The sequence below is a fragment of the Homalodisca vitripennis genome, chromosome 4 (assembly GCF_021130785.1).
Source record: "Homalodisca vitripennis isolate AUS2020 chromosome 4, UT_GWSS_2.1, whole genome shotgun sequence".
Classification (NCBI taxonomy): Eukaryota; Metazoa; Arthropoda; class Insecta; order Hemiptera; family Cicadellidae; genus Homalodisca; species Homalodisca vitripennis.
Window position 1 is genome coordinate 179,073,543 of NC_060210.1, and position 13,069 is coordinate 179,086,611.

The 13,069-nt window shown below is 31.3% G+C and overlaps 1 protein-coding gene across 1 annotated transcript; it reads left to right on the forward strand.

Annotated features, from left to right (window-relative positions):
- The first annotated feature begins 211 nt into the window (after positions 1 to 211).
- LOC124361314 (GS homeobox 1-like) lies at positions 212 to 6,702 on the forward strand. The gene is made up of 2 exons (XM_046815361.1): positions 212 to 599; positions 6,150 to 6,702. The coding sequence occupies exons 1-2, from the start codon at positions 212 to 214 to the stop codon at positions 6,602 to 6,604; spliced, it is 843 nt and encodes a 280-aa protein (XP_046671317.1). The 3' UTR covers positions 6,605 to 6,702.
- The last annotated feature ends 6,367 nt before the right edge of the window (positions 6,703 to 13,069 follow it).

The window sequence follows — 13,069 nt, forward strand, 5'->3', positions numbered from 1 at the left end:
CTACTCTACTCCTGCAGGGTAGTGGCTGTCTGTGTGTCAGCTGATCCAGTGGCCTTATCACAGTGTCTTGTCTGTATAGCCCACATCCAGATCTCTAAAACAGTGCAAGTAGAAAGTACAAATATTTTCGCTCAAGATATGGCTGTAGTTTTTTCTCTCAAGCTCTACTAGAACTGTTTTCAAAATAAGTGATAAAGACTTTACTTTAAAAATGTCAAGATCGTTTTTGATGGATTCCATAATCAACAACCCCCACTGCGGACAGTCCTCGCCGCCGCTGTCATCTCCCGCAAGTCTTCCCTCGTCTCCAGGGTCTCCGTTCCCGTATCCAGCATTCGGTGGGTATCTGTTTTCCTTCGGGCTGCAACCTCCAGGATTCCCCAAGCCCGCAGCTCCGGCGCTGTCCATGCTCTACCCACCGTACCCTCTGTACGGACTAGAGAGTCACGACTCCAAGCTTGTACGCCCTGTACCTCTGCCCTCTCACAGGAAGCTGCCCTTGACACCCCAGCATAGAGTTAGGCCTCCGCCCAAGTCCCACAGTCGACCATCAGATATCGTCATCAAACCACAGACTTCGCCGACACATACTATACCAGGTATGGATCACAATATGTTATTCTTATTAGTTTTTAATTAAACATTTTTATTTGATGAATTAAACAGTAGCATTTTGAGTCAGATATGAATCAAAGTAGTTTTGGTAAACATTACTCAGATGAAATTTTTTCTTGAAATTTGAAATAGAAACACATTTTGTGTCTCTTTAGAAAGTTATTTCAATGAAGAAAATTGACAATATACACCTTGACCTAATGGTTGTTTCCGTTTCATGCGTAAAATACCTCGTAAAATGACACGAAAATGTGGTTAAACGCAAAGTTATTTACATATCTAATACATCAACATATGGCTACTTGTATTTACAAAAAACAACTATGCGCAAACAGCATTTTATTAAATTTTTTTATCAAGCAAGTTTGTGTTAATTAAGTTTACTTTATTCTGCATAATGACAGGTAAATACCTGATTACGACTAACTAGACATCGTCACTGTCATTGCCTTTTAAGATCAATTTAAGCGTAGAATCAATAAGTGTTTTGAAATTTATCTTATTTACTATACAAGAATTTACATGTTCTAAATTTAATTTTTGTGATTATTTCCAATTATTTCATCAAATACATACGGATTAACGTACAAATAACATATTCAAGGACGTAAATATCTAGACAAGCATAACAATTATAATAAAAGTTTGATAATATAATTTAATACATAAATATTCAAATTATACAAATTATTTTCTTTTCCCCAGTTTAAGTGTTAGAGAGGGCTTCTTAGCCCTAACTTCGCCTGGTAAAATAAGACATTTTTACTTTACTTACTTTATTAATTTTTTAATTTGCTACGTATAAATATGTATGTTTTATAACATGTTATTAATAATCTACTGTGCTTCACTATTCTTGAGTGTCACCACGGGACTCCGATTTATTAGTCTAAAAATACGTAATAGTGTATTTAAACTTTTTTTTAATAAACTTGAGATGAGTTCTTCCTATATTTATGACGTTAACTACCGTTAGCCTAAATAATTTGAGTTTTGATCAGTTCGCTTTTTCATTTCAAGGAACGGTAAAAATAGCAAATGATATATTTTTCCTCACTGTAAAAATAGCAAATGATATATTTTTCCTCACTGATGGTATTTACATAACTTCCAACTAATTTGACCAGACGGAGGTGGATGGATCACCTGATCTCGAATGTATCCTTCAGCTTTGGTCAACATTTTACCTGTTTCCTGTCCTAGACACTAGTCCTGATTCTAATGCCTAGATACTAGTATTACGTTTAAAACTGATCAATAGTTTTGTTAAAAATAAAGAGATAATGCTACTCTCTATAATTTCGGAATTGTTTCCGTCTCGTCTGTTTAACTGTATGCGACCAATACTCCTCCAGAAGATGCTCTGCGAACGGCTGTTTTCACCGACGTACATAGCCTAAGAGTATTTTGAGTTATAAAACAAAACACCGCATAGTTCTAGTATAGGTGTTTTATATACTTATAGTATTTTGAAATATGTATTCGTATACACAGGAACGCGGCATTGCCGTTATGAATAAGAAAACTCAGTTACAAAACGTTTGCAACTGATCAAATATGAAACCAGGGATTAATGGATTCCCATCTAATGTCGCGTGGGCAAATGCCATTATCGAAACATTCGCAATCGCAGCCAATGCTTCGCCGAAATAATCAAAAACCAATATCAATTTTTGTTGCACAGAAATATGACAAATAGTGTGAATCTAAAATATTCACCTTAAAATTGTGAATATTGTTAGTTAGATTAATTATTAGTTACGAGTTCAAAATATAGTGTCATATATTATGATTTAAAATCTTAAAGCTGGTATTTTTATTTTTTAATTTAATTTGATTCAATACAAAATTAGCCCTTGGATTTACAAGATACGTCTAAAAAATCTATCATAGTTAACAAGAATGCATATGTCGTCTACTCACAGAATAATTATGTCTAAAAAAATAAAATTGCATTGCATACTAAGTTGTTAAAATTTATTGTATGTTCTATATTATTTTGGAATAAATATATAATTTAATATGATTTGTAACAAATAGATAATCATAAATATGTATCTATTGTTACCATAAATGTCCTAATTAGACGGGAGAACAATTTGTTAACATTGATAATTACTTTATTAATATTACAGTGAGCCCATGGATTTTGTAGAAAGCGTTTGATACTATAGTAAGCTGCCATATACTGTTTTAATGCTGTAATTATATTTACACACACACAAACATATACACACACACACACACACACACACACACACACACACACACACACACACACACACACACACACACACACACACACACACACACACACACACAGAAGCTAATAACATATATAAAATTTTAAAAATAAATTACTGTTTCGATTTTGTTGTTTTGCCATAGTAAGCTACTTCCATTTGATCTGTTAATTCGGACAAAAGGGAGAGATTGCATTGTTCTAAGAATAATATTTCTAAGTATGTGTTTGTTAAATGAGTGAAAAAAATATAAACAAACACACTGTAGAAAACTTTAAAAAGATGATTAAAAATATATGATGTTTTCCTTAGTGTTTGCTTAAACATATCAATCAGACCGTAAGGTTCGCTTGGAATAATTTAATATTGTTTAAATTTCGTGAGTAACAGCCTTCTTCAGATATCTTTACTGAAAGTAGGAAAATAGGGTTTTTTATAATTCAAAGAGGAACTAAAAGAATTTCAAGTATTAGTGAGGCCGATAAAGAATATTGTATGAAGTGTTTAAATTATATATGAGACTAACGAGCTTGACTAATTTTGTGTATGAAATACGTTATATTTTAAATTTTTCAGACCTGGAAAAATCTCATGAATTCGCGGTAGACATCCAAGCAATAATTAATCATTAATCGCTTCCCTGGGTCTCGCCAACAGGCAGGACTAATTGCTCTACTTTTGCTGCTCCGCGTTTCTACCTTAAATGATTGGCGTTAAAATGTTGCCAAGTGTTCTAAGAAAAACAATAACAATTACTTAGTTTCAGTGTAAAATAACATATTAGTAACTAACTGTATTTTATTTGGCGAAATTATGAAATCCTTTTATGAACTAACTGTCTGTTCTATATTAAATGGTAATATCATTTATTTATTAATAAAAAAGACAAACTAATTTTCACAATAACGAATTAAAGTAATCACTAATTAATTGTACCTATTTGTCAAAAATGTTAATAAATTAAATGACAAGAATAATTAAAATAATATAAATAATAATGTAATATTATAAATAATTATGAACAGTTAATTATACCAAGAGAGAAAAGAATTCAACGATATACAATGAATGAATAAGTATTATATCTAATACCAATTCATTAGATTATAAATGAAAAACAACAATAAAGTATTTAACGTTTTTGTTGCAAGTTAGAACTCTTTTATTTGAACACTGTTTCGTCATTCAATAAGCTCTAATTTTATTGCAAAATACAGTTTGTAAATATTAACGTTGTTATGGTGAATAAAACCACATCACCTATACCGGTAACCTTTAATCTTACTGGCGCGATACAAAACTGACGCGTACTGAACTTTTCTATTCTGAAAAGGTCAAAGGTATGTAATATATTATTCAATTGCATTGCAACAAACTAGTTTGGATACGATTACTTGCAAACTTTAGCATAAAGTATTACAAGAAAAACTATATTATTTCTAATTAGTATGGTTTAGAGAACTTGTCTTGTTTGGAAAATACGGTAAACTAAATTTAAATCATATTGTTTAGTATTTTTGAATTTAGTATAAATATACATATTATAAAATAATAACTTTACGTGGTAATTCAATGAACATAGGTCCTGTATTTGTTTTCCACATTTATGCTAAGTTTAAAATAATCGTTTTAATTTAGTGGTTTGAGTATTAGTGAAATAAAGAAGTCAAAACAAAAGCCTTAACAAAATAAACAATTTCAGTTTTATATAGAAAACATAATTATTGATTTCAAAGTAAAAGATGACGAAGAATGTTAGTTATTTTATTAAAGTACCACGACTTGTGTTTGTGGCAGAAGTGCTGAGTGAGTATAAATTGTTAGGTGTAATAATAATAACCCGTGACAACACAATCAAATACAATACAACAATGCTATTGTGTCACTGTTGTACTTCGTACCATTGCGTTGTGTTCGTATAATCATCTCTAATACACGTGTTATTGTGAACTCTGTTTGATTTGATGTTCTTGTGTTTGAGAAATATATGTGTTTGTGAAAAATAGTTAATAAAGTAGTAAAACTATTATTTGTGAAATATTCATTAGTGATAATGATTATCAGATTCATTTTATTCCAACTGTAACGAGCATAATGCTTTTTACTCAATCCTTGAATAGGCTGCATTTAAATTAAGTAAGGGACAATCATTATTTAAATAAATGTTTAAATATACTTTGCTTTCGTTGAAGCTTTAAAACGTGACTGCTAAATAACGATAAACAGTAACATTTTACTCATTATCTTTAAATTTATTTATGCACGTTTGGATATATCTACGGTATTTTGTGCTCTCTAACTCATCGTACTGCCCCGGGAGACCTATCCCAATATTGAACTTTAATAGAGAAAACATCTTTATACTGGTATGCTATCTCATGTTAACTTTTGTATTTTACTTAGCCGTTTACTGATTATATTGAATTTAAGTCAGAACTGGATGTAAAACTGCCTGTGAAAATTTTGACATACAATCGCGACGATTCCTACAAGTACCAGGGAACGATTCTGATTAGCGATGTAATTATCATGTGCGGTCAACTCTGTGAGTGAATTTCTGATGAGATATTACTTTTACCATTTATGTTGTATGTTATGAGCAATGTAAGGATAGATCACGACAAAATTCTGAGTCATTCATAACCTACTGTAAGAAATAGCAATTCTAGTATATGGCACTTCTACTAAAGTGAGGAATTGTTATACTCTGTCTAGAAGATCGTAGCCTATAAAGTATGACCCTTGTCAACCCATACCTTCTCGCATGAGCACTCACAGCCCTAGTGGTCAGGGGGTGCTCTGAAAAATATAATTTTTATAGATACGCAATGACCAGTTTTCTCAATTCTTATTTGATTCAGTTAATCTGATAACATATGTTATCTTCATTCCAAAATATATAAAATGAGTCGAAATATAACTAATCAAACAACAAAGCTCATATTTGCAATCTTAGGGTTCATTGAATTATTTATATTTTTTAATAGAGATAATAATTTAATAACTACTTTAATGCATAAATACAGTTTATAAACATCATAGTATGAAGCAATCACAACAGGGAAAAAGCAAGGGTTGCTACGGCCAGCTATGTTAGTGTGTATGTCGTCTAAGTAAGGGTCTGTAATTCTTCAAGGACTTATTGCTCGCCTGGAAGAATCTTAGAAGTTATGGCGAAATAAACGTAGGCTTGCGTAGCCAGGAGCTGAAAACGTAACACTCCTTGTGTCAGTAAAGTAAACCAGTCATATTTATATATAGCATATATTGAAGAACGATGTATATTTTCAGACATGATATCCCTGGGATCTCCGCTGTTGGGTCACACAAGCCCCCCGCTGGAGCGTGACCGGGAAGACCGGGAGCGGGACCGTGACCGAGACCGTTCCAGCCCCGAGAGCGACCTGGCCAGCTCCAAGCGGATCCGTACAGCGTTCACCAGCACACAACTCCTGGAGCTGGAGCGGGAATTCGCATCCAACATGTACCTGTCACGTCTACGTCGTATTGAGATCGCCACCTATCTCCGTCTGTCGGAAAAGCAGGTCAAGATCTGGTTCCAGAACAGGAGGGTCAAGTACAAGAAGGAAGAGGGTGGCGGTGGAGACTTAGGGAGATGCTGTTGCCTGAGGTCCTGCTCCTCGGCCAAAAGGACCAAGGACGGCTCGGAGTCTGGAGACTCTCATGAGACCTGCCAGCAAAGGCAGATTGATCCCATCAACAACCACCAGCCGCTACACTCGTGACCCGTATGTTAGTGTGGAAACAAGACTGAAAATCAAGTAATCCAGTAACAAACATATTTGTACTTTATCATAGGGTACACTTCTCTCTAATTTTTTAATCTGTCACTATAAATTTTCTTTTAGTAATTGTAAAAGATTAATACACTAAAGATCAATGCTTATTAATTAAAAGTAAAAATTTTTAAATTGGACTGCTACAAACATATGTACTAACTTTTAGATTTTACGTAATTAGTTTTCTTGCATTAGATTTTAGATGGATTTAATTTTAGGTGGGACTATTGCATGACGGAAATTCCTGAAGATTCTTTGTGTTATTCCGATGATCCTCGACCCAAAAAAACTATAATCAGAAAACTCTTATAATTTACGCACAACGCGTAATATATAATACAATACAACGCGAGCTTGTGAACATGATAACTGCAGTAAATTACTTATATTGTTAAAAAGAAAGTACTTGCAATTTAGCTTTGATGAATTTTTTAGTCTGTCTTAACAAATGAAAGATTCATTTTGTCATAAGATAACAGTCATTCTAAATTCGAGCAATATTTCTAACTCTACTAATTCCCAACATAGATCCAGATCGATACATATTTTATCTATATATTACGTAATTATAAACAACTTTTGTTCTTCCATATTCATCGATATATCTTAAAGTATTTGAGAAGGTGGCCATCAAAAATTTGTTTAAAGTTTTAAATAATTAAATGTCGGTTATTATGCAATAAATCGCAAAACAAAAAACGTATTTTAAGGTTCTTAGGTAATTTAAAATAATGTTTGTTTCCACATGTTCATATATCGCGTATGGAATTCCAAGCAACATCTATTTCCACTTTTGTTTCTATAGATTTTAACGCTTTAAGGTGTTTAAAGTTGTATAAGCACATAATTGAATCTTTATAAGTGAATATGATTGGAAACATAATTTCGGATGTAACTAAATTAATTAAGTAAACTATTTTACAGAGCAATTTTTAAGTTTATAATATTATTTGTCTTATAAGGTTTCCAGATTATGGAGATTCTAAATGCTTGCAAGTGTTAAGGTTATACAACATTGAGAGTAATTGTTCCATCAGGGTTGTGCAAATTAAACATCTAAACTAATAATGCATCTTCATTTTAACATTTCGAGATGATGGCCTCATATAAAATATATCTTTCTTAGAACGAAGCTACGAGGTTTACTTATTCATTATACTTACTATCATATTATAAATCATCTTTAGAAAAATTTAATAAAACACACACACACACACACACACACACACACACACACACACACACACACACACACACACACACACACACACACACACACACACACACACACACACACACACATATATATATATATATATGTGTGTGTGTGTGTGTGTGTGTGTTTTTATTAAATTTTTCTAAAGATGATTTATAATATGATAGTAAGTATAATGAATAAGTAACCCTCGTAGCTTCGTTCTAAGAAAGATATATTTTATATGAGGCCATCATCTCGAAATGTTAAAATGAAGATGCATTATTAGTTTAGATGTTTAATTTGCACAACCCTGATGGAACAATTACTCTCAATGTTGTATAACCTTAACACTTGCAAGCATTTAGAATCTCCATAATCTGGAAACCTTATAAGACAAATAATATTATAAACTTAAAAATTGCTCTGTAAAATAGTTTACTTAATTAATTTAGTTACATCCGAAATTATGTTTCCAATCATATTCACTTATAAAGATTCAATTATGTGCTTATACAACTTTAAACACCTTAAAGCGTTAAAATCTATAGAAACAAAAGTGGAAATAGATGTTGCTTGGAATTCCATACGCGATATATGAACATGTGGAAACAAACATTATTTTAAATTACCTAAGAACCTTAAAATACGTTTATATATATATATATATATATATATATATATATATATATATATATATATATGACAGTTATTTGGTCTTCCGATCATATGTTAGTTTGCTTATTTAAACGCATATGTGACAGATACGGCCAAATACAAAATAATTGAATCGGAAAAAGTAAGCGCTCTGTGGTGTAATGGTAGCACATTCACCCGGCAAGTGAGAGATCCGGGTTCGACTCCCGGCGGAGCAAGTACTTTTTGCGATTCAATGTTTATTGAAATTAAATAAGGCTATTGCCATTTATAAAGTTTAACGTATATATATATATATATATATATATATATATATATATATATATATATATATATGATAATATGTAAAAATATTTATACAGCAATCTTAAAGTTTATATGTTTTTGACAACATACCTTTTTTGATGATTTAGTTAATTTGAAAATTGAAAATCGCCAGAGCAGTCCAGAGTCTTATACAGATCTTACGGGCTCAGTAAAATTACGTATTAACATTGTTATATATTTTAAAACTCTGTATAAAAATATATTAGGCCTACGCTTTGTAATATCATCAACAGATTATTCATTTTTACCTTGTCATTAAACGTCATTATAGTAGTAAACTGTCAAACATTTTTACTTACAGACGCTTGATTTTAAAGAGTGGTTAATTTTATACAATTAAATGCAATTTTTTATGATAAAACACACTTGAGAACTTTTGTGGCATACGGTTACTATCTATATGTGTTGTAGATATTTTTTATAAATTAAGCCCATTTTATACATTAGTATTATATTGTTCATACAAAACTGTAAATTTTTCTTGAAAGAACAATATATGTGTATTATCTATGTTTATAAATAGAGCGGTAATGTACATAACATTTTACAGTAGACTATAGCCTTACTAACAAAGCCTTTGCCTGATAAAATAAATATAACATTGACTCATAATTATATATTGAACTTTTTGTGCCTTCTTTAAAAACCTACTGTAAAATGTTAGACTTAAAAATTGTGAATCAAAGGAAATATTGTTAGATTCTTGATAAATATTCTAGCAACTTAAATATTCATATATTTGTAATAAGTTTTTGTATATTACGAAGTAATATTCAATATTCCACACTTGTATATATTCTTCGATTTGTGATATTTTGTGTACATATTGTATAAATAAATATTTATATTTCTAATCAATATTTTAATTCATTTGTCTCCCATTCAATTTATAAAATAAGTTTAGTAATAGTATCACAGAAATAATTAGTTTTTCTAGTAAGCTGCCACGTCTTCTGAAGAGCCAGAAGTAGGGAAACGATCTTGATATTCAACCAATAAGAACAATGTGAATCTTAAAACTCTTATATGCTTTTATTTTTGGTCATAGAGCTGAGGAAGATGTCTCATACATCTATATATATATATATATATATATATATATATACATACATATATATATTATATATATATATATATATATATATATATATATATATATATATATATATACTCTTCGAAGTACTTTATAGTGTACACAAAAACAGAATCAAAAATTCAGTGCTCATGTTTAATTTTCGAGTTGACACAACCCTTCTTCAGAACACACTGAATTAAAACATATAAACAGAACTCAAACCAAAAACAAAAGACATAACCAAAATAAAATTTTAACAAATAAATACCATAAACAACAAGATCCCAATCAGCTGTATGTAGAATATTTGTAAATGTTTACATAGAACTAAAATTTTTTTTGTCATAAAAAGGAAAAGAGAATCATCTTAGGTTCAACCCATCTGGTTGCTTGATTTTAAAATTAATTGATGTGCGATTTCAAACATTTTCTTAAATTTATCAGATTGGTATTTTGGTTGGGGTTTGGCTCTAAATGGTATATTCCTTTTAGGCTGAAGCAATTTTCTAATTTATTTTGATTGTGTTGAATCGCAATGAGCAGATAATGGTCTCTCATAATTTTGATGAGCATACATCAAATCGATGATTGGTCATTCTCACTCTTAATGGAGTGATGGTTTTTCCAATATAGTCTTTGGGACAGAATTTACAGGTTAGTTGATAAATTATGTTTTTTGTAGTGCAATCAATGTTACCTTTAATAGGATATTCTTTTTCAGTTGTGCTACTTTTAAACGATTTAGAATTTATTAACATCTTACAAATGCCGCATCTTGGCTTGTTACAAGGATTGCACACATTACATTTGATGTTATTACTTTTTGTATTGCCTTCATACTTTAATTTCGGGTCTAGAGAGAATGTTTTTGTAAATTTGGAGGTTTTTTAAAAATTACTTTGGGGGGCTTAGAAAATAAATTTCTAGTTTCAGGGGAAGATTCCAAAATAGGAAAAGAAACCTTTAGAATTTTGTTGATTTTATGAAGGCCAGGAAAATATTGGGTGATAAATTTAGGATCATTAGGATTAATAGCACTAGAAATATTTTTAGGTGCTCTGATTTGTCTATCAACAAGATTTTTTGGATACCCCCTTTCAAAAAGTACATGGGACAGTCTGTTTATGTAGTTATGGAAGTCAGATTGATTGCTACAAAGATTTTTTGCTCTTATTGATAAACTCTTGGGTATAGATTCTTTTTAATGTGAACTGGATGGGCAAGCTGGTGAAATGCAAATATTGCATTTTGTTACTGTCTTTGACATGAATTTTTGTTTTCAAATTGTGATTTTCAATAAATACATCAGTATCCAAGAATGTTACTGAATCTGGTGAGATAGACCATGTAAATGTTTAAAATGCTAAATTTATTGAGGTTAAAAAGAAAGTCGTTAAGTTCTTTGATACCATGCTGCCATATTATAAAAAATATCATCTATGTACTGAACCAAATTAGAGGTTTATAATTTGACTGGTTAAAAAATTCTTTTCCAATAGTCCCATAAAAAGATTGGCATAAGAAGGAGCCATCCGTGTGCCCATAGCAGTTCCCTTTGTTTGAAGGTAATTTTGGTCTTGAAATTTAAAATTATTTAAGGTTAAGGATCATGGTCATAAGTTTGAGAAATGAAATTAGTACTAGGTTTGGAATCGTTTGGGCGTGAATCAAGGTAATTTTGGGCAGCGCTGAGACCATCATCTGTAGGAATATTTGTATACAAAGATTCTACATCGACAGTACACAATAAGATGTCGTCAGGCAAGGGTTGAATTAATTTGAGCTAATTTAGTTAAAAAGTCATTTGTGTCCTTGATATAGGAAGGAAGTGTTCTTACAAACGGCTGCAAGATGTCGTCAACATAAGCAGATATCCTTTCCGTAGGGCATCCATAGCTGGAGATGATAGGCCTGCCAGGCGGTGGTCTGGTAGACTTGTGTGTTTTCGTTAAAGTGTTAAAACACTGGAGTTCTAGGACATCTAGGTGTTAGTAGTTTCAATGGCTTTCTGAGACAATCCCTCTTGAAGACCGTTGTTCATAAGGTAATTTTGGATTTGTTCATTATGTTGAGGAGAAGGATCTTCATCTAATTTTTCATATGTTGATGTGTCATTCAGTGTCTTTGTGATTCACCAATATAATCTAAAGAATTCATCAGAACGATAGAGTTACCTTTGTCGCTGGTAAAATAATTATGTCTTTGTTTTCCACGTAGTGATTTAATTGCTCTAAATTCATTTTCAGATAAGTTTTTGGTAGTATTTAAGTTGTTAGGAAACGAGGAATTTGATAGATTGGCTAGGACGACATTTATGAATTCTTCAACAGGATGATTAGTTGGTAAAGGTGGAGGTTCCCAACCTGGATTTGTTTTGAATTTTGATAAAACAGTCAGGAACTTTTTCAGTTATATTTTTGATTTCCTGTATTTTGGACAGTAAAAAAAATACTTTAATCTTATACTGCGTGCAAAATTAAGGGCATCCGTAACAAGTTTGAAGTGGTCAAATCTTGGTGGTGTGGTTGAAAAAGTTAGGCCTTTTTCTAATATCGATCTTTCGTGAACATTTGGTGAATAGTTAGACAGGTTTTCAATTCGCAAGGTTTCTTCATTGCTGTAGTTAAATGGACGTAAGTTGTAGCTATGATTGTCAGACTTAAGTTTGGTGGTTGTAATTGGACGAAGACTGTTGATTTGGCTTAATATCGGTAGCATCAATGGTATTCTTGGTATTTTATGGTTTTAATAGAAGTTGTAGTTTGCAGAGGAGTGTTATCGGAAGAATTGGAAGGATGGTTATCGGAGGAATTGGAAGGGATTTCAAAGGAAGACGTAGATATTATTGGGAAATTTGGAAGTAAATTTTGATTATCAAGAATGTTTTCAGTAACACATTGAAGATGTTTGTCGAAAGGCTTGTTGTGGAATACAAGGATAAGAATCTGAGTTGATAGTGGGGAGTAGAAGTAGGTTATTTTTTATCAGAAATTGAACTATTACCAGTACAAAAAACGATGTGAAAATTGGACTATTATTTTGGTATTTATCAGCTGAATTGCAATAGTTTTTAGAATTCGCTTGCAGATTTGACAACTTGAGATGTAACGAATTGAATTTTTTAGATATAAATTTCTGTGAGTTTGATAATATTATA

Excerpts from the sequence above, each read along its gene's own strand:
- LOC124361314 (XM_046815361.1), top strand. The coding sequence starts at position 212 with ATGTCAAGATCGTTTTTGATGGATTCCATAATCAACAACCCCCACTGC. Across the intron at positions 600-6,149 it reads GCCGACACATACTATACCAG|ACATGATATCCCTGGGATCT; the intron begins GTATGGATCACA and ends GTATATTTTCAG.